General features: G+C 41.9%; 1 protein-coding gene across 5 annotated transcripts in view; it reads left to right on the forward strand.

The window, feature by feature from the left end:
• Positions 1 to 22,005, forward strand: part of AFF1 (AF4/FMR2 family member 1) — a 202,261-nt gene that overhangs the window by 146,176 nt on the left and 34,080 nt on the right. For 3 of the 5 annotated variants that reach the window (XM_035725783.1, XM_035725785.1, XM_035725786.1), the window contains 6 exons: positions 2,562 to 2,606; positions 7,864 to 7,950; positions 8,924 to 8,960; positions 12,200 to 12,251; positions 21,332 to 21,410; positions 21,532 to 21,569. In XM_035725783.1, the coding sequence (XP_035581676.1) occupies positions 2,562 to 2,606; positions 7,864 to 7,950; positions 8,924 to 8,960; positions 12,200 to 12,251; positions 21,332 to 21,410; positions 21,532 to 21,569 (338 nt within the window). The remainder of the gene's footprint in view (positions 1 to 2,561; positions 2,607 to 7,863; positions 7,951 to 8,923; positions 8,961 to 12,199; positions 12,252 to 21,331; positions 21,411 to 21,531; positions 21,570 to 22,005) is intronic. The other 2 variants (XM_035725787.1, XM_035725784.1) reach the window with 2 other exon arrangements.

Raw genomic sequence — 22,005 nt, forward strand, 5'->3', positions numbered from 1 at the left:
ATGGGGCTCGATCCCAGGACCTTGGGACCATGACCTGAGCTGAAGGCAGACGCTTAACGACTGAGCCACCCAGGCGCCCCAACTCTAACTTACTCTTAAAGAGTTCAGTGTAGATGGGTGGGGGAGAAAAATAAAAAACAAATGTGGTAGAATGCCGACATTTGGGGAATCTGGGTGAAGGGTTTGTGGGAATTTTTTTCTATTTTCGTAATTTTTCTGTAAGTATATAAAGTTATTTCTAAAGAAAAAGTTGAAAATATCTTGAGTATCTTTCCATGGAAGCCCATACATTTACATTATTATTTTAATTTTCTGTAACATACTGCTGTGTGGATGTACTGTGAAGGTCTTTAGCCAGACTCCTATTTTGGGGCATTTGATTATTTCCGGTTATTTGCCATTATAAACAGTGCTGTGTGGAGGTCTTTAAATATGATAATAATATCCTCATGTATTTGGAATGGAATCCCTGCACTCTTTTGAAATATTCCCACTCTCATAGTGGACCTAATAGGAAAATTCACAGTAAACTAACAAATTAATGCTTGAACCTAAGACCTTATTTACAATTTTAAATGGGTTAAATGTTGACTAGTTAGCAATATTTATCTTACCCAGATATTAATATGAGCTATAGAAAAATTTCTTCAGTTCTGCTTCATGTCTGTAACAAAGCTTTAGAAAAAAAGAATCTTTTAGTGACATGAAGCATCTTGGCTAAGTGTTGACTCCTTGAATAATTACGAAGATTGGAAAGTCTTTTAGCATCCTAAAGTCGTAGCTTTCTCATCTCATTCTGTTGGAAGCGGTGGGCAAATCTTTTTCTCTCTCATTCCAACATGCTTCACTATTTCATTGATTCCCAAACACATTAATTGGATTCCCATTCTCATTCCAGGAACAGACGGGGGATGAGGGGACTGTTTGACCAGAGTCGGTAGTAATATGCTATATGCTCTGTTGTATTGAATTGATTCACCTTCAACTTATAATTGTTACTTTTCCTGATGATGCATGTGAAAAATTGAAACCATAGAGGAGTATTACATTTTACCCTCAGGTCAAAACAGCATTCAGTTCTGTTTCTGACATTTGTACTAAAATGTTTGGTTATTAGTGTTTGGTCCAGTTTTTAGGCATCTCTTAGTGGTTTTGAAAAACAAAAAGCAGGTAAGGAAATGTAGTTAGTGACATGCAGAATGCCTAAAGGCAGATCTGATAGGATGCAGATAAAAGTGATACCTTTGATTCTTTGGTTATACCTTCTAACTTCCTCAAAAATATGAAACTGCAAAAATTCCAGCAAAATTGTTTCCATGAAATTTACATGTTTTAAAACCAGACCCAGGCAGGTTAAATTACATTTGAACATTGACATGTCCGTTCGATTTGATCCCACGACAGTGTGAATGTTGTGTGCTCTTTTCTTTCCTTTTCCTTCATCCTTAAACAAATGGTGGGTTAATGAATCCTAGGTCAGGAATTGGCAACCAATGCTGTATTAAATTACACTCAGATTAGAAATGAGAGCCAGGAAAAGAACCCTTTCATGTCCTGTCCGGCTGTGAGGCAGGTATTGGACCCAAGGGACTGGGAAGACCAGTGCTTTAGGTCTGGTCCACAGGAGGGGTGTGTGTTGTACAGAACTTGCCCAGGGCACTTGGCTCTGAATTGACACAGAGCAAAAAGTTGCTTTTCCAGTGAAAATCATGAGGTCATGGGATTTGTTTCATGTCTCTAGTTAAGGAAAAATGGTGTTTTGTTTCATTTTTTTTAACTTCTCCATTTTCTTTGCACTTAAAAATATAAAGACTGTAAAATGGCATTTCCTAGACACTGGTGGTTATACTAGCGGCAACAGCCATCATTTGTTAAGCTGGGAATCAGGAAGAAGTATAAATAGTAGATCTTTCATCCAAGACATGAGGAAATCTGTGTATGTTTGTGTGTACACATGCATGTATATACATGTGCATATATACTTTGAAAATGCTGACTTGAAGGAGGGGTAGAGACATTAGAGTGAATGTCATTACTTTAAAAGACAGTCTTTGGCCGGCTAGATTATTACCCCCAAAATCTAATCTGTCCTTTATTCGATGTTAGCCTCTTTACTGTGGGCTCACTGAGGTGTCCAGATGATTTCCATCCCTGTGTTCATTTTCCTCGGCTGGCTGGATAGATGTTGCTATGAAGCCGCAAGCTGTGACCCCGGTGTTCTCTCTTTCTGCCTCCACTTTCGTTATGTCTGTTATTCCCCTAGATTCACTGATTTACTGATTTTCTTCAAGATACGCATTTTCCTTTGGAAACTTTGACCTGACGTCCGAATTGTCCTCCTGTTGTCTCCAGCAGAACCCTTTCCCCACCCATTAAGTCAGGTTGATCTCTGGTCTTGTTTTCTCCAGAATGTGAAGCTCCTACTACTTAACCAGTAAAAGGTGGCCCTGAGGTGATTGCCCTTGCAAGAGGGTTGCTGTGTGAATCCCAGCGTCCCCTAATAACCATCGCTCGAGCTGTTTGCTTGTGCTAAGCTTTTCCTTCTTGTTTTTCACTTTCAGCAGACCTACTCCAATGAAGTTCATTGTGTTGAAGAGATTCTGAAGGTGAGTTCATTTACTGTCTCTCCATTTGAAGAAATACTGAAGGAGGTAGATGGATATCCATTTACTTTGACTTTAAAGAACGGTTGCCATTCCAAACCCCTTCAAACCATTCCCCTCTTCACACCTTCCAGTGCAAAATAAACCAGAACAGTAATAGAAGGACTCTTAAGAGCCTGAGCTCTCTGACAGATTCTATTAATTAAAACAAAGTCTACAAGCTGCAAGGCATTTGGACCAGAGTTTCAAGATCTCTCTCAGGTTTTTCTGATTGTTGTTCATAAAGACCCATGAGAGTTGTTCACTTCTCAGAAAGTCCTCTGTATTTAAGGGGTTAAACAGTGCTTGATTTATACTCTTAGTGTTTTGTAGGTGACACCTGATATGTATGGCCTCATCTTCAGTGAGGCCATGAATTTTTAAAGGAATAAAAAAAAAAAGTAGAGAGTAAATGGACATCTATAAACCTACCTTGAAGGGTTATTTTTCACTCTAGTTGCTTGAGATGGTGCCATGAACATTTGTGCTGCTTCTACAGATACATTGAACCCATTATCTGTGGGTTCAAGGTTTTTTTGCACAAGGACAACAAATCCCTCCTAGAATTCAGCTCCAGGACAAAATGAATAAATTCTCATGAACCAGCATGCTTTCTTTTTATCAGAGAAGAATTATATAAGCTGTTTAATTTCCCATTTTGGCTTTAATTTCCAGGAAATCTAGAGCTAAATTTAATGCCCGAGTACTATAATTGTGATAACTAAGGGTTTTGTTTCTCATTCCTTTTCTTTGACTTTTAACTTTTCCTTTGTGTGGGATTTAATGATATTCTTGCTTTATCTTTTACTATAAGTTTTCTGATTTTTTTTTTTGAAGTAGAGATATATATGACACATGTACCTATTCATTCCTATCTTCACTGCTCACTTTTCCTCAAAATACATACTTACCCAATTTTTTCCTTTAATTTTTCATTGTAAAGTAAGGTGGTACTGAAACCAGTAATTTTTTTAAGATTTATTTATTTTAGAGGGAGAGACAGAGCGAGCGATCAGGAGGGGGTACGGGTGGGCAGAGGGAGAGGGAGAAAGAGTGTCGACTCCGCCCAGAGCCCAACGCAGGGCTTGATCTCACGACCCTGGGATCATTACCTGAGCCGAAACTAAGAGCCTCGGACACTCAACCGACTGTCACCCAGGCACCCCTGAAACCAGTAATTATATAGGTTACCTTCTCACTTGCAAAATTTTTGGCAAAGGTAGTGTCTAGCCAGATGTTTGGAAAGTAGTCCCATCATTTTTGTTTTCTTTGTCCCCTGCTTTTGTGGTTAGGATCTTCTGAGAAAGAAATATCTCTAAGGAAACATGCTTTTTACTGCTAGAATTGAGCAATTTTTGTGAACCAGCTAGGAAGACTAATAATAAACAGGTTATCTTGATCAAGCTTTCATTTCATCCTCTCCTTCTGGCATTTCTGAAATCCTTTGGTGTGATGAGTCATAAAAACAACAAATGACTTAGTTATAAAATACGGGCTTAGCATTTTCTCTGAAAGCCTATGTGATTTGTTTTATAGTTATTTCAAAAGTAAATGCAGCGATACAGATTAGTTTGTCTTCTGTATATGTCAAATGCTACTCTTAGGTTTTGATGTGGGTTAATATATTACTTGTGGAATCCCTTAATTAGGACGATGGTATTAGAACACCAGACAAGCAATTTTAATTTAAAAAACTCCCTCCCCTCTAAGCCAACATCACTTTCACAGGTCCGTCCTTACCTGGAAGTACATGAAAGTGAATGGTTAATGCAAGTAACCGGATGAGTATTTTCATTTGGAAATCATATAGAAAGCAAACAGAAGGATGTCCTGGACTGGGGAGGGGCAAGGCTTTTGCATAGCAGAGACTTAGAGTCTGTGCCCCTTCATTTCTCCTCTGTTTGGAGCTTCAGCTACGTCATGTGTACTGCCCTGGGCCTCGGTTTCCTCGTTGGTAAAATGAAGGCCCTGGGCTAATAGATGATCTCTAGGGTATGATCTAGCTCCCATTCTCTGGTGCTGATCCAGATACTTTCCTCTGCCTCATGGTCCCTGTTCTTCCTTTGTACCAGCAATTTATGAAGATTGCCAGGAATCCTAACACACATCTTTCTGATGGGCAAGAGAAGCAGTAAATTGTTCCCTAACAGAAAAAATTAATCATAGAAGATACTGTTTGGTTCTCTGGTGGAAATATTAAGAGTGGAAGTGTTTTTAATGAAGGGGAGGTAGTGGCCTATAATTCCTGCAGGCTGATGGGGTAAGGAGATAGCAGATAGATACTACCAGAAACTAGGAATTGGCTGTGCACGAGATCCAGACAGGGCACCGTGCCCGCATGTCCTCAGTGGGTGAATGGAAACAGCTCACGTTCTCTCCTTACAGTGGGATGGCCTGGACAGCCTCCTGGGGAGGTCAGTGCAGTACTCGTGGACATGACCTCAGTGTAGCCTCCCAGTGGGGATGCTGTGACAATGAGCGGCAGCGCTAGTATTTGCTCATTCATTTATGCAACAAATACCCACTAAACCTCAGATACTTTTCTAGGCACTGGGGATTCCACATGAGTAGGACTGAGTTCTTGCTCTAAAGGGGACTACAGGAGGAAGATAATTATACAATAAAAATGTCAGATATTGTTAAGTACTATGAGTCCTACAGCAGGCAAATGAAGAGGACTAGACAGAGGAAAGAATGCAGAAAACCTTGAGGTGGGAACAGGTTGGTGTATTAGAAGAGCACCAAGAGCTAGGCAGTGTGTCTAGAGCAGCATGAGCAAGGTGGAGAGCGAGGAGCAGCGTCAGCCCTGGCGCCTAGAAGCCAACAAGCCGACAAGCCAAGACTAGGCAGGTGTGATAAGTCATTGTTTAGGTAGGCGGTGAATTCATGGCCTTGAGTGCAATTCTGGGCAGCCTCTTCACCTTATGGCCCGAGTTCTCCTAAGGCCTGACTCCCTCCAGTAAGCTAGGCATTTAGGGAAGTATATAAATTCTTTCAGACTGTTGGGAAACAACCTAGGGCTTGAAAGAGTTTATGCACTTTCCAACTGCCTAATTTAATAGCCGGGGCAGCCTTAGGCATTGTGAGTACAATGGACATTTTCTGGGAATAACTGGTGACTAAAAGTCATAGATACCATTGGGATTCTAAAGAAATTCTTGGAAAACAGAAGAGGGGGGATACTTTCAAACACCTCAATTAATGCATTTTTACATTGTAGCGGTATAGTGGTCCCATTCCTTAAAGGACAGTAAAATAAGGAAAACAGCAGGGAGCTCTCTTTGGTGCAGTATTGAAATTCTGAAAAACTGGACTTAGTTAAAAGTTGTGATGCTTTTAACTTAAGTACTTTCTATGACCATGTATCTAAACACTACATAAATTACCCTCATTTCCCTCAGAAAAATAAGTGGTCTTAGTTCACCTCTCACTGAGAACAGCCGTTCAGAGGGCTCAGGCACCCCAGGCTGCCCAGGGCTGGTAAGGGTCAGAGTTCAGATTCCAGTCTGGGACTCTAGCTCCAGAGTGGTTACTTTTTCCATCATATTTGAGGGCAGAATTCTTCCTTTGTGCTGCACAAAGCAGAGGGTTAGTCAGTGAACAGGGGCATGTCTTCACCTTTAGCAAAAATTACTCAAGAAAGCCAGAATCAGGGACTTTGCTCGTCATTGTGCCTGGTCATTTCTGTCTGTCCTGGGGTGATAGCAACCCAGAGAGTGGCTGTGAGGAAAGGCAAGGGGGAAGGTGCAGAGGTTGGGGATGGAAATACCTGCTAGAGATCCATCTCCAGTTGTTCAAGGATCGCATAGCGTTTCTGTGGTAATGGAGAGGTTGTCTGCACTTGAAAAAGAGTGCACTGTTATATAATACACTGTGTTGTACAAGTGAAGTAATTCGGTGCAGTCTGGGGTCGCCCGCTTGCTGGTAGGAAGTTGCTAGTCCATCTTTAAGCCAGTTTCCCAGGCAAGTCTGACACATGTGGTGATGGACGTCTTGCTCTTAGACTGGAGAAGCAAAGGGGCCCACACTGTGTGTTCTCAGCCATCAGCCTGATCCAGTCATTCTGGGCCTCAGTTTTCTCATCTGTAAGAATGAAGGTGTTGAGGGGTGCCTGGGTGGCTCAGATGGTTGAGCGTCTGCCTTTGGCTCAGGTCATGATCTCAGGGTTCTGGGATTGAGCCCCACATCAGGCTCCTTGCTCAGCAGGGAGTCTGCTTCTCCCTCTGCCTGCCGCTCCCCCTGCTTGTATTCCCTCTCTCTCTTTCTCTTGCTCTCTGACAAATAAATAAAATCTGAAAAAAAATGGAGGGGTTGATATGAATGATCTCCAATGCCATTTTAGCTCTTTACACAAGTGTGTGTGTGTGTGTGTGTGTGTGTGTGTGTGTGTGTGTGTGTGTGTGTGTGTATGCGCATGCGCATGTGCGCACACACATGCACACATGTATTTGTGATTAGACACGTTTAATCTGACCTGTTCTCCGCCAGTTTTTTAGCAAAGCAGCTCAGGTCATGATCCTGGAGTCCCGGGATCGAGTCCCGCATTGGGCTCCCTGCTCAGCAGGGAGTCTGTTTCTCCCTCTGACCCTACCCCCCTCATGTGCTCTCTGTCTCTCTCATTCTCTCTCTCAAGTAAATAAATAAAATCTTAAAAAAAGAAAAAAGTGAAACTTGTATTACTGGAAAGGGAAGGTAATTTTTTAAGGCCCTTCCCTCCCCCCAAAAAAGTTCCTTTGTACTAATAGTGTGTATCAGGGGAGGGTCAAATCCATTAAAACTCTCCCAAGTGGAACAAGTGACCTGAATTACTTGTTTGCTTAAGTCAAACAGGAAAGTTCTTCTTCCTTTGAACTTAAATAATTCCAGGAAATGCAATAAAGAAGCTGAGGGAGAAAGCAAGCATTGAGTCGCGACTGTGTGGTCACAGTTACATAAGCTCTGTTAATATGCTTTATGATCTCCAGTGTGAAGACCGCTCATGTTCTGCATTCTTGTTTTTCCTCTCTGAACTGAATGCTGTTTTGTGAGTGGGAGATCTTCAGCGTTTGAACACAGCCCTTTAAGTAGGCGTCTTTTAAAAAGTAAAATAAATAACTTCTAAGATTTCACTTTTTATTTACCACCAATCCACTTTACGTTTAAGATTGAAAAGTTAACTTACGTAGCAATAAATGTGCTATTTATAATTTACTTTTTCTTCCCTTTCCATGTCTCTTTCCAGGAAATGACCCATTCATGGCCGCCTCCTTTGACAGCAATACACACGCCTAGTACAGCTGAGCCCTCCAAATTTCCTTTTCCCACAAAGGTAATTCTTTACAAGTACAACAGGCCCTGTATCCATACCCGTGCGAAGTCTGAAGTATTGCTATGAGATAGATTAACCTAGCACTAGCTTTTGAAATCTTTGCAGATTAGGTTAAAACTGCCACTAACTTAGCTTCTGAAGTGCTTCATAATGTTTTCAAACACTTCACTCTCCAAATTATGTGGGAACATCTTACCTTTGTATGGGGTTTTGTAGCTTATGAAAGCATTCAGGACTTTTCAGTAAATTCTCTCACTTGAGACTTCTTACTTAGACATGGGAAAACAGAAGTACAGGGAGAGTGAGTGAGGTAGGTATCTGATTCCTCGTTCGGAATTTAGATATATGCATAACACATAAATCTTAGACTTTCTCATACCCACTAATTTTCTTAAAGTTTGCTGTGATCATCTTCTACATTAGTGCTGCTCTTAATAACAAGTGAATCAGTTGCTGACTCACATGTTTCCGTTGAAGTATTTGTGAACAGTGTATTTTAAACACTGCCATTTTCCTTTGCTTATTTGTACTTTGGGATAACCTTCAGAGTATAGAAATAGCACCTTCAGATCTGTGTTCTGTCCAGCTTGGTATGGATGCACACTCTTAATATATTAAAGCTATTCCTTTGCATGGTATTGTTTTCAAAAGAGGTTATATCTACCCAGACCAGAATCTGCCATGTTAGATACTTTACATATTTTCTCATGATAGTTTTTTTTAATGTTGTTCATTATTCCTGGTAAAAAAACATTATACTTTGTAAAAATAAGTAAATAACTCTTTGCTCAACACCAAAGGAAAAATAAATTCTAGGAAAGAATAGAAGAAATAAATAATAAATAGAAGAACTAAAACCCATTTTACGTATGTAAAAAATAGATTTATCAGTGTTCATCAGACTTAGCAGTGATGCAACCTTAGATTTATAAACCTTAATATTTTAATAACTAGAGATTTTTTTTCTTTCTAGGATTCTCAGCACATCAGTTCTGCAACCCAAAACCAAAGTAAGTGGAACTGATTATTGCATTGGAGAACAAAGCATGGTTTTTGTTGTTTTACTATTTAAAAGAAAAAAAAAAAAATGGAAACTAGCCCAGCACAGATGAGGGCTTCCTATTTTGAAAGAATAGGAAGGGAGCACAAACATAAAACTGTGCTTTAGGTGCAATTTCAGATTGTTGCAAAGAGTTAATGAAGATGTCATAGTAAAGTACTTGACAAATATAATGTGTCATAATTATAACAAATATAATTGCCTGACGTATGCACACATCTTGAATGTGACTCTCAAAGCATTGTAACCCAGAAATAGTATATAGAATAGATTAGGATATTTTGTGTGGTTCTTGTGTTTTTTTTCTTAGAAAAGTAAGAAATTTGTATAAGGAATAGAGTACATAACTTCTTTAGTTTTTCTTTATGTATTCACCCTGCAATTCTTGTTTGGTCTCTCTTTATGGATTGTAAATAGTTGAGAATTCAGAGGGAAACATAAGTAAGCTAACTGGATCCAGCCTTTCTCTTCATCAATAACCCCTTGATTCAATAAAGTTTTTGTGTCCCAACTACATGCAAGGCATTTCAAACCTTATAGAAATGACTAGGGTATTTGCAGTCATTTTGTTTATTAATATATGGTGCATGTCCCAGTTATGAAGTATTAGTCTTCAAAAAAAATAGGGCAACCAAAGTAGGATATGTATGTATGTTGGGAGAAGGTTGCACATAGATACTCCATGGAGGTGACTCTTCCTCAAATCTCCCCACCTCATTCTTTTCCCTCACTTATATATTTTTTCCCTTTATTTTTCTACAGTTTAAATTGCACGGATGTGAGGAGAGTAGAAAAAAGATGAGGAAAGCAAGAAACAGAATATCCTTTCCTCTAGAGCAGGGGTGGACCCACCATAGCCTGAGAGTCCATCTGTTCTGCAGCTGGTTTTTGTAAAGAAGGTTTTATTAGGACACAGCCATGCCCGTTCATTTATTATTATGCCACGAGGTACGGCTTGCAACGCCTGAAATACTGACTATCTGACCTTTATAGAAAAAGTTTGCCATTCTCTGCTCTAGATACTAAATAAGATCTTGCAAAAGACTCATGACTGAATTTCCCCCAAATGCAGAGAAATAAGCCTGATCATCCTGCCACAGTGTTTGTATAAGTGGTAAGGTAAAATTAACCGAAATTAATGGCTTCTTGGTGAGGTCGGGACCTCTTTTTTTCTCAGCATCTTGGCGGTCCCTGCAGAGACAGATAAGCAGTGGAGTGGGACAAGGCTTGGCAGGACGGCCAGCTCAGCTGTGGACAGGCTTGCTGTGTGCCCTTTTACCGCTTGCTCTCCCCATTTGCTAGGGCTGCCCGCCAGGCAGATCATATGCTTTCCCCTGGGTTCCTCACAGCTTTGATGATTGCTAACTCCTGGTTCAGAAAGACCCTTTAATCCTTTAAATTGTTTGATTCCCCCTTTTAGCGAAACCTAGCTGAAGATGAGCTGGTAAGCACTTTCTTGGCGGAGGATGGGTGGCCCTCTCGGCCGATGGAGTAGTGTGGGCCGATTTCTCCTTGCTCTTGCTCCGAGGCGTTTTCAGACCCTGGCAGGTCTCCAGTAGGTCTTGGCTCACTAGATGCTTACCCTGGGGTTTTTCATGCTGCTGCCATTCTGTCTGTCTGTGTTCCGGGGAACCTTGTTTACTTTTGTGAGAGTGGGGCCTAGTTGAACCCTAGAGAGGTCTAGTTTTATGTTGGGTGAAGAGGGAGTTAGTTATCTTATTAAGGTTTTGTTTGGAGCCTGCAGAGAATGAAGTATGCCTAAGGATAACCAGAGCCTTGGGGCGCTTCAAACCCAGTGAAGACCAGTATATGAGAGTCCCTGTGAGTGCCTTGAAGAGTGGCCTTAGCCCCTCCCATTTGTAGTCCTGCCTATAGCTTCCTAGCCAGGGGGGGAAGCGGTTGTAACTGTCATGTAAGAGCTGCCGCCGCCATGAGGGTGAAGTGATTAATTGCAAGGTCTCCACGTGACATTGTTGGGAAATCTCATTCAAGCCTGCCTCAAAGGCACCCGTATTCCCATTCCACTCCCCGTTCGTTTCAGGTCCCTATTACCTCACGCCTAAAGCAGCTTCCCAGATGGGTTGTTGCCTCCACCATTAATATTGCCCGTTCCCTTCTAGGTTCTGCCAGGTGGCACCACTAGATGAATCTTTCTGAGGGATCTCTCTAGCATGTCCCTGGTAGAGACCTTTGGTGGTGTCTCATTGCCTAACAAAGTTAGAACTTACCATCCTGGCATTCAGCGCCCTCCCAGATCTGACTTTCACCCATCTTTCCGTGGTGTCCACACATTTTGTACCCTGTCCTTATTACCCTTTCCAAGTCTGTGCCGTTGTAAATCTTCCCTCTCCTGCCTGAAGGCCTTCCTCCTCCTCCTCCCCCCTTGGCCAGCAGTCATTCTGTCAAAACCTCACCCATCTTTTGTGACACAGTTCATTTTGCTCCTTGTCTAGCTTGCCTTCTTCAGTCACTACCAACAGAGAGACCATTCTTGAGATTCCTGGGACAATTCATTTCTGTGACCGATCTGTGTGCCCCTTTCACACTGCCCGCCACTGGAGATATTTGTGTGCCCGGCACACGTCCCTCGGTCACTTGTCAGCTCATTGAGGGTAGGGTCGAGTGCCTTGAGCATCTTGTCTCTGGGAGACAGTGTGACTACGTGGATGGGGGCAGGTGTTGAATAATGGACAGGTGAGAGGGAGCGCACACTCAACGGAGGTCAGAGGCTGGGAAAAAGGAGTGCTGGTAAATCCCTGGTAGATGGGGAAGGGCAGAGCAGGTGGGAGGGAGAGCAGCTCTGTCCTAGGGCTTCTTCCATGGGGGTCCCCCACCGCGAGCTGACATCAAGGAAAGTCAGGTCCCCAGCATGTAGGAAAGTTACCAGTCATGGGGTAGGGTGTGCTGCAAGCAGGGCTTTTCTGTGACTTTTTGCTCTGTTTAGGGTTTTTCGATTCTGAGCAAGTCCTTGTTCTAGAGGTAACGTAAGTGTTACTGTATGATGGTGAGGTTGTACCGAGTGCAGTGCGTATAGCAAGCACTATGGTTGACCGAGTTGAAGTAGACTAAGTGTTCAGGTGGAAAAAGCGAGGACTGGGGTGAGGGGGACAGCACAAAAGGAGGGGATTTATAATAAACTCAGGAATGTATCTCATTGTGCTGCTCTGATCATTTTTCCTTCCCCCACAGAACAACATGATACATCTTCAAAAACCCACACTAATTCTCAGCAGGGAACATCGTAAGTAATATGCTTTTGTTTATTAAAAGTTTATAACGTAACATGGTAATTTCCCATGTAAATCCATTGCTTAGATTTTTTTTTTCCCTACCACTTTCAAGTAATGACTTTCATAACCTACCACTGCATCGTAAAAGGAAGTAATGCCCTACATTTATACTTGGATTAAGTTCTTCTGTTGAAGGTTCAGGCACCACAAGAGAGTTTGCTAAGGAGTTTTCTCAAAAGAAAGGCATGTGAGCCATTCTTTACATGTTAACTGTGGAAAATAGAAGGTCTTAGCGTTGTAAATTTCAGTCCTAAATAGCTTTTGCTTTGGAAAACAAATTTTAGGGGATGTGTACAATTTAAGATTTTTTTGCCACTTTTTTGGCCTAGTTTTAACTAATAAAGAACGAGTTTTGTTGCCCAGCTGTTCTTTATTAAGGCCAAGTAAGTCCAGATACATTTGGGGTTTTTAGAACAGTTTAAAGTACATAATAAAGATTTTTCAAATCAGCAGTTGGACCCACTTGGTCATTTCTTGATGGTATTGAAGTAATACTTGTTTTCGTCCAACTGCAAAGGGTTTTTGGGAACGAGGTGATGCTCCTTCAGTACTAATCAGTTACTGACGGGGGGCAAGGGGGGCGCCAGCCTCCCAGAATTTCGGGTTTAAGCTCCAGCTTTGCTCTGGGTACAGTGTTTGTTCCATGCATCTTGGAAGGGGTCATTGCTGTGGGTTGAGTATTTTGAGAAGCTGTGTAGTCGAGGCAAAGAGGTTATTTTATCTTTTCACCATGACTGAATGTGGGACTAAGTTAAATCACGTCTCCCAAGTGCCAGCTCCTTTCTCTATCGCAAAACAAGAAAAAAAGAACAATATGGCAAGATATTTTTATTTTTTTTAAAGATTTTATTTATTTATTTGACAGAGAGAGACATAGCGAGAGAGGGAACACAAGCAGGGGGAGTAGGAGAGGGAGAAGCAGGCTTCCCACTGAGCAGGGAGCCCGATGTGGGGCTCGATCCCAGGACCCGGCCCGGGATCACGACCTGAGCCAAAGGCAGATGCTTAACGACTGAGCCACCTAGGTGCCCTGGCAAGATATTTTTAAAGATTAATTTCTTATAGTTCAAAGGGTGGACTTTTTTGTGCGTGTAATAAAAGTTATTTCATTTGTGGTACTGGCAGATGGTGAGATTTTTGCTTGTTTTTATTGCCCTTTACCAGAAAAAAAAAAAATTTTTTTTTTAACCTTATGGTGCCTTTTCTTTCCCTTCTCCACCCCCCTTTCTGTCTTCCTTCCTTTTTAAATTTCACTGGCTCCTGAATTTTGGAAGTCTGGAATCGATGGCTGGTAGAGAACAGAAACTGTAGTTCAAGGGACTGCAATTGTAATGATTCTGTGGAAGCTCTAACATCCCCCAAGGTTTTACACCTTGTGCTCTTTGTAACGATTAGTAGTAAAGCCCTTTAGACCATAAAAGGCCCCTGTCTGTGTTTTTGGGGGCAGCGAGGAAGGGGGAATTGAAGAGGAAAGGAAACCGCTGTGTCCTTGGGCCTCTGGGGAGAGGAGGAAAGGCCACTGGATGTGAGCGAGGCCCAAGAAGCAGCTTCATACTGAGCAGGCCAAAGTCACACCCTCTCACACCCATTTCCATCAGCTTTCAGGCTCGGGTAGTCGTAGGGATTTAGACCATTTTCTGTGTTGGGTTTGCTCTTCAGAGAGACGGGCCGTCCTCCTGCTGAGTTAAAGCCCAGAAATCAGAGGTGCCTGCAAGTGCGTGACAGGCATATGACATAGGTAGTGCTCTCTTTACAAAACTGTTCATTTGCCATATATAAAATCACCTAGAAAAGAATATTTATTATGATCCTGGTAGACTGAAGGAGGGGAGGAAGACAGGGCCCCAGGGAGGCAAAGAGGAAAGGGAAGCGTGACAGAGGAGGAGAGAATGGGGGGGTGGGTACGGTGGTGGCCGGACGGGTGGGGCTGGTGGCATCGATAAGAGCCAGAAATGTTATCTCTGGGGAAAAGGAATCACGTCCGTGTCCCAGTTAATTTGTGCAGTGCAGTCATGGTTTCAGACTCAGTAGGTCACATCTGTTGGTGCTCACAGGTTAATTTGATCTAGTGTCAGCGTGCAGGCTCTTTGACATGCACTGAAACTCTTTGAGCGGCAGAGTGCCAGAGAGATGGTCTAACGCGCTTTGAATGTCAGAGAAAAAAAACGTTCATTTTGGGATCATGTGTACTGTGGTTTTAAAACTCAATCTAGGTCTTAATGCTTTTTCTTTCAGTTGCTAGTATTTGGGAATCCTCAGATATAATATTGTTCTCCGGACTTGGTTCCAGGTGACTTGGAGATCTTTCCAAAAATTGCTTCCATGCATCCATTCAAGGCATAATTAGTGAACACATGCTGTGTGCTTGGTGCTGCTTTAGGGACTTGGAAACGGTGGCCGCTGAGACAAAATTCTTGTCTTTTTGTCTTGTAACTTAATGCGGGTGGCATGGCATACAAACTAGGTGCTGTGATGGCTACAGGCTCAGGGAGCAGTTCTTTTGGGTGACGGTGATACTTTTGGGAGGGAGGTCAGGAAAGGTTTCTCAGAGGAGTGACGTTTGATCTGGAGCCTGAATGATGGGAGAGCGAGGCAGAGAATTTCTGCTACGTCTAAAGGGGCTTGATAGATTTTGCAGCAGGCTCTGAAGCCATTTGAAAACATTGGGGAGTAGTAATTCTTACTGGCAGTGACAACTTTGAAGTAGTTCCTTTGCCTATGTAAAGGTTTTGAAGGAGCTTGTGGAGGTCCATTTAAGTCTCACATTTGGTCATAACTGCTAATTTCCTGCAGTAAGTGACCATAGACTAATTTAAACATTGCCTGAAAGATTGAATAAGATATGTTTTAATGCGCTAAGAATCTGTTAGCCCTGAAGGCAGTGTGTGCCTTCCACCCACTGTGGGATGCTGGGCTATTAAGTCAACAAGATGTGGTCTACTTCCACAAGAATGTGTATTCTCTCTCACCCTGCAGGGGCCTCCAAAGCCTGCCAGTAACTTACCTGTCTACCCCCCTTACGATCCCTTTTCCCCCATATTCTGGTATACTTTCCATTGTGGCCATGTTGGCCCCCTTGCTGTTTATTTCCTTCCTTCCTTCCTTCCTTCCTTCCTCCCCTCCCCTCCCCTCCCCTCCCCTCCCCTCCCCTCCCCTCCCCTCCCCTCCCCTTCCTTCTTTTCTTTTTTCTTTTCTTTTCTTTTGATTTTATTTGAGAGAGAGAACACAAGCTGGGGGAGAGGTGCAGAGGGAGAGGAAGAAGCAGACTCCCCACTGAGCAGGGAGCCTGATGTGAGGCTCAATCCCAAGACCCTGGGATCATGACCTGAGCTGATGGCAGATGCTTAACCTACTGAGCCACCCGGGCGCCCCCTCTTTGCTGTTTTGGGTGCCCCGATCACTCTACCCCCTATTCCTGTGGTGTATGCAATCTCCTTACTAGCGCAGACTTCCCTAACTACCCCAGGTAGAAAAGCAACCCACGCCCACCTTTAGTCTTTTATTCCCCTCCATAGGCTTTTTACCCATTGAAAAAAATATATTTTAGTTGTTTATTTCCCTTTTCATAAGGGAGAAAAGTATATATTTTAGTTGTTTATCTCCTAGACTGTCAGTGCCACAAAGCAGGGATTTTGTCTGCTTAGAGTTGTATCCACTGAATCTAGAGCAGGGCCTGGCATGTAGTAAGTACTAAGAGTAAATGTGGAAAGAAAACTATTACATAGAAACTTGATTAAATACGTGTATAAACAATACTTAATACACAGGATTTAAGGCAATAACTTTTCTAGGTTTTTCCTGGTTGTCCAGTATGTCATTCTTGCACTAATATCTTATTTGTCATACTTATTTTTTTAAGTAATCTCTCTGCCTAGCATGGGGCCTGAACTCAGAACCCAGAGATCAAGAGTCACATGCTCTACCAACTGAGCCAGCCAGGCATCCCTGTTATACTTACTGATTTAATCTTATTTATTAACTTCAGATTTCCCCTCATTTATACTCTTGTAATTTTTCTCATGTCCTTCTGTGACCTCAGATAATCTTCACTTCATCCATGGATTTTAAAGTCTTTTACACCTCTGACAGTTTTTAACCTTGATTACTCTGTGTACTGTCACTTTCTGCTCTGTCTTGTTTGTCCATAATCTCCCACAGACCGTCTCTCCCTGAATTTGAATAATGACAGCCGCTGTCACCATTTGGAGAGTCCCCCCTATATGCAGTGTCACAACTGCTCGAGATTTGTGTTTTTCAGTTTTTCATTTATTATATGTGGAGCCTTCTTCATAATTTGTCGCCTTCCCTCATCTCCTCCAAAGCATTTGCAGTCCGTATTTCCGCCCTTGATCAAAAAAAGGAATCACAGCCTGATTGGATTTTAGATTTGGGGACTTACATATGTCTACTTTGGAGCCCAGCCTCTTTCTCTTTCTCTGCCCTCCATTGCCTGTTCTGTTCCCAAATCAGTTTTCAGTTTGTGAGATTGTTCCAGTTCACCCATTCTCACATGTTCATTAGCGGTTTCTGAAAAGTATTACGTGCCGTCTTACGCACACCTAATACCAGGGTTGTGACTTACTAATTACCGTGAGCTTGCCTTCACTTGCTGTTTCCCAAATAAAACGTACGGCCCAATCGTAGGAAATGTTGAGCCAAAAAATCAGCTTATTTAAGTAGTTTTGGGGTTTGAATTGAGATGTTACGGACTATTGGCAGTGAAGTCGTTGGCAAGCCCAGGACTGGGGAATGGAAAAGGAATAAAGGCTTGTCTTGTGTCTTCACACAGGAACAGTCAGGCTCTGAGTCACTGAAGCCTGCCTGCCGGGACGTGTACATGGCTCTCTAAGCGTTGCAGAGCAGTTGGCCTGAAGAATGCATTTGTACAAAGGGGTTTGAGGATTGTTTGTAACCTCTAAGTAAAAACTCTACCTCACCAGTAATGTAAAATGTGGTTAAAGCTACGTGTTAGTTCAAAGAGTGGCTCTACCTGAGTATTTGACTTCTTTTGACCAGTGCCAAGGTAGGCCATATGGTGGCATATGCTTTGAAATAGCTGCTTTGTCTTGGCTTTGGAAGTGAAATTAGTCATTTAACCAATTTTAAAAGTATATAAGGTTTATAGTTCATTTATTTTCGTAAGGGAAAAAGAGCGTATCCATTTTATTCCAGCAGGGTAATTACTGTTTTCTTTAATCGAAGTCTTTCTCTCCGGGGATTCTGGAGAATCTCTCCTATCATGTAGGTTTTCTAGCCATTGCGCCCTCTATTGGCCGGAGCAAGGCAATCATATGAGACGCAATGGCTTTTGCCTTCCAGATCCAGCATGTACCAGCTTCACGATGTGGGCAGGGTCAGTGGCCATTCTGAGCCCGTTTCCTCACCCTCAGAATGTGAGGGCATGACCAGAGGCGGCCATAGGGTTGTGAGTAAAGGCAGTGTCTGCAGAGTTCTGAGCACACAGTGGGCACAGCTACGCGGTACTGTTACCTATGCAGCAAACAGCGTGCTGCTACTCATTCAGCCGGCCTCTTAGGGTTACCTGCCAAGTTCTGGATAGAGAAGATATGAAGGTGAAAATGACTTGGTCCTGCCCCAGAAAAGCTTATAGTTGAGTATGTCCCTTGGGCCTTATGCTCTCTTGACCTAGATCTTACAGTATGAGTGAGACTGGGTCTAAGAGGTTTGATTCCCTTCTAGTGGGTGCTGAGGTGGTCACCCAGATGTGCTGTAATTCGTGTTTGCCATTTTTCACATTAAGGACCAATTCTCTCACATGTACCACGTGAAGTGTGCTAGAGTAATGTGCTTGGCCTCAGACATAACTGTTTGTGGGACAAGTCGGGGATTTTAGCAGCTGCTTCCTTTAAATTTTTTCCTTTATCTCAAAAGATAAAACCTTTACCGGTTATCAGGTTAGATTTCCCCCAACTGTATGGACTTATTTATTTATTTATAAAGATTGTATTCATTCATTTGATAGAGCACAAGCAGGGGGTGCTGCAGGCAGAGGGAGAGGGAGAACATGGGGCTTGATCCCAGAACTCTGGGATCATGACCCAAGCCAAAGGCAGATGCCCAACCAACTGAGCCACCCAAGCGCCCCTCTTTTTTTTTTTTTTTTTTTTAATCACAGTGGTATTCATGATTAATTTTCTGTATTAGTAAAACTTAGATACGGTTTTTAAGTAACTTTTTTTCTTACTACAGATTCAGGACAGGTTTGTTATAAAGAACTTTAGAAGTGTCTTTCTTAGCCCCACTAATAGTATGCTGGTTTATGTTGAGCTACCCATCTGGTGATATAATAAACTCTGGTTTCTGGAAGATTCCATGTTACTCTTAGCAGAGTGGCAGACACTGACAATACACTTTGTTGATTTTTGCATCAGGGTTCCTGGCCGGCTCAGTTGATAGAGCATGCGACTCTTGATTTTGGGATCGTGAGTTCAAGCTCCACATTGGACCTGTTAGAACTTATTCTTTAAAAAAACAAAAACAAAACCAACAAACTAATTTTTTTATCAAATAAATTGAACCATGAATTTTGATTAAATGAAATAACATGTGTAAATAACCAGTATATCCTACATAGTGGTAGATTTTGTTTGACCCTATTGGTTTTGTTTTTTTTTTAAGATTTTTATTTATTTGAGAGTGAGAGAATGAGAGATAGAGAGCACGAGAGGGAAGAGGGTCAGAGGGAGAAGCAGACTCCCTGCTGAGCAGGAAGCCTGATGTGGGACTCGATCCCGGGACTCCAGGATCACGACCTGAGCCGAAGGCAGTCGCTTAACCAACTGAGCCACCCTATTGGTTTATCATTGCTTTTTGAGTGTTTCTTCGGCGGTATCTGGAGCACTCTTCCTTCAGAGGTCACTATCCCTCATCTCTTTAGGTGTCATACCTGCCGGTTTGTATTGTTTTTGTCTTCGTAAGGCTCTGAAGGGGAAATTCTTGGAATCTGAGACAGCATTTTTACAGTGCCTTTTATTCCTTAAGATCAAGTAGAGCTAAAAGTCAGAACATACGCTTTCTGGCTTACTTTAGGAGAATATATTTGTGGAAGCCAGGTGGACAGCTTACAGAGTATTTAGCCCCCTGCTTACATCAGGAAGTGTGATTGGTTACCTGATCATTGATGTTTCAGGAAATTAAAGCAAATCAGTTTTATACAAAAGCCAGTGACTAAGAAACAAAGAGGTCTACTTACTGTGGTTTTGCTGTCGGTTTTTTGTTTTTTGGGTTTTTTTTTCCTGGTTGTGTTATGCCTTACATTTATTCAAAGATACATCTTTTATCTTTTGCTTGGGTATGCCCCAGCCAAGACAGGACTTGGCAGTAACACTGTTGAGTGACTTTTTCTTGTATACCATTATGATATCTACTGCCAAGTCCTGCATCTGAAGGCTGTGTTTTCTAGCCTTGCTAAAATAAGAAGGTAGCTCTCATTAGGTAAATATTGAGCAGCATCTACATTTGCAAGTAGCTAACAGTTTTCATATTTTTTAGAAACTTCGGATAGTTTTAGTACCACTTGTTGGTGAAAATAGTTCTTGGCAGAATTACAACATTGCATGTAAGTGGTCATTATGAAAGAGCCCAGTTTTATCTTTTATTTTCATTAGAAAATATAATGATTTTACCAAGGATTCCCAAAATAATCATGCTTGCTTATTTCAGTGGCAGGTTAGTGGGTTTGCAGTAAAAATCAATGGTCAGATTATTTGTTGAAGAGATGTTTTTAGAAATACTAAAGTATTGTTATTTTTTAAGATTTTATTTATTTATTTGACGGAGGAGAGACACAGCGAGAGAGGGAACACAAGCAGGGGGAGTGGGAGAGGGAGAAGCAGACTTCCCGCCGAGCAGGGAGCCTGATGCGGGGCTCGATCCCAGGATTCTGGGATCATGACCTGAACCGAAGGCAGACGCTTAATGACTGAGCCACCCAGGCACCCCAGAAATGCTAAAGTATTATAACCTCCAATATAATTTTTGCTTTTTGGAAAATTAATAATACTTAAGCAGATTGGTTTTGTTTTCACTTGCACTAATAACATTTCCTCAAATAGTCCTCATAAATTTGGGGGGAAGTGGGAGCAAGCAGTTAACAACTAATTCATTCTTTTGATATGTAAGCATCCCCCTGGAAGATGGTAAGAGAGGGAGGAGATAGGGAAGGGCTAAGATTTCAGTTAACATGTACAGATTGGAAAATGACCTTTTAAAAATGGAAGTATCTTATTTGCTTTTAATATTTAGATTGCTCATAAACCAGAATGCCTAGAGATAAGTATTATGATAACTTTGAGGAAGTGAACTGAGGTTTTATTTTCACCAGAACGATAGCAGTAAGGTTAAACATATTTTCTAGACAACAAGATTATTTGTATTACTACTCTTTCAACTGATTATAATGTTTAAGCAGACTGTGTGTGTGAGAATTTGTATGTCGGAGGAGGGCGGTGAAAAGTAAAGTACCATATTAATAATGTCCTTTGGACAGAAATGGAAGATACCGGCACGGTTTGGTGACCATGGCCACAATAGCTTCCTCTTTCTCTTACTGTGTATTGAGTTCACATAGCGTACTTTTTAAGTGCCCTGACGCACTTGCCAATACTTCACAAATATTCATTTATCCAGGGTTAGCTTATTAACGGTTAATCACTTATTCTAGTTGGAGACTATAGGAGAAAGTAGGGTGTTTTTCTCTTTGTTGTTGTTATTGTTTGTTTTGTTTGTGTGGACCTGGGAACTTGAGTCTCGGGGCTGGCCACAAATCCCTGTCCCGTGGTGGTTCTGCTTTTTAATGCTCAAATGTGTGGAAGAGTCAGTGTTGATGGTAAGGAGCATAGACTAAACTAGTTTCTGTGTTATAATAGTAAACCTTACATTTCCAGGAAAATGAAGCATTTGATGAATAAATAAAAATTAGACCTATCCCATCCCTCTTTTTTTAATCATTAAGCATATTTTCTATTTATATGCTAAAATAAGTTATTAGAAATTATTTTAAATCCTACAGTGTCTCTGTCCCTGCCCATTTCAGCATGCTTGAAGATGACCTTCAGCTCAGTGACAGTGAGGACAGTGACAACGAACAAGTAAGTTTCGTACACCCCATCGTACCAGGAATCCTTTTAAATCTAGTATTTCTGAGCTGCATATCCTAACCTGTTGTTTGTTCTTTTCCTGGTCCTCCTTCCCCTTATTGTGCATACCTAGAGCCCAGAGAAGCCTCCTCCTGTATCTGCACCTCCAAGGTATCATGTGCGTGTGTGAGCAAAATGTTTGCGTTTTTCTACCAAATGGGGAAAATACAGCCTTAACAGCCTTATTTAGTGCTTTCATAGCTTCTTCATGGGGAAGGACATAAAGGATCACAGTTAGAAGAAAGTACCTGTTTAATTTTTTGGAAGCTTAAATCAGCCTTGGAGAGATTGTTAGCTCTATAAAAGAGAAAGTCCCTGTACCCACCTAAATCATCAGTTTGGATGTTTAAAATTTCTGAGAGTTTCATGGGGTGCCTGGGGGGCTCAGTCAGTTGAGCATCTGCCTTTGGCTCAGGTCATGATTTCGGGGTCCAGGGTTCGAGCCCCGAGTTGGCCTCCCTCTTCAGCAGGGAGTGTGCTTCTTCCTCTGCCCCTCCTCTCCCTCGTGCTCATTCTTTCTCACTCTCTCAAGTAAATATCTTTAAAA

This window comes from Zalophus californianus, chromosome 2 (assembly GCF_009762305.2).
Source record: "Zalophus californianus isolate mZalCal1 chromosome 2, mZalCal1.pri.v2, whole genome shotgun sequence".
Lineage (NCBI taxonomy): Eukaryota > Metazoa > Chordata > Mammalia > Carnivora > Otariidae > Zalophus > Zalophus californianus.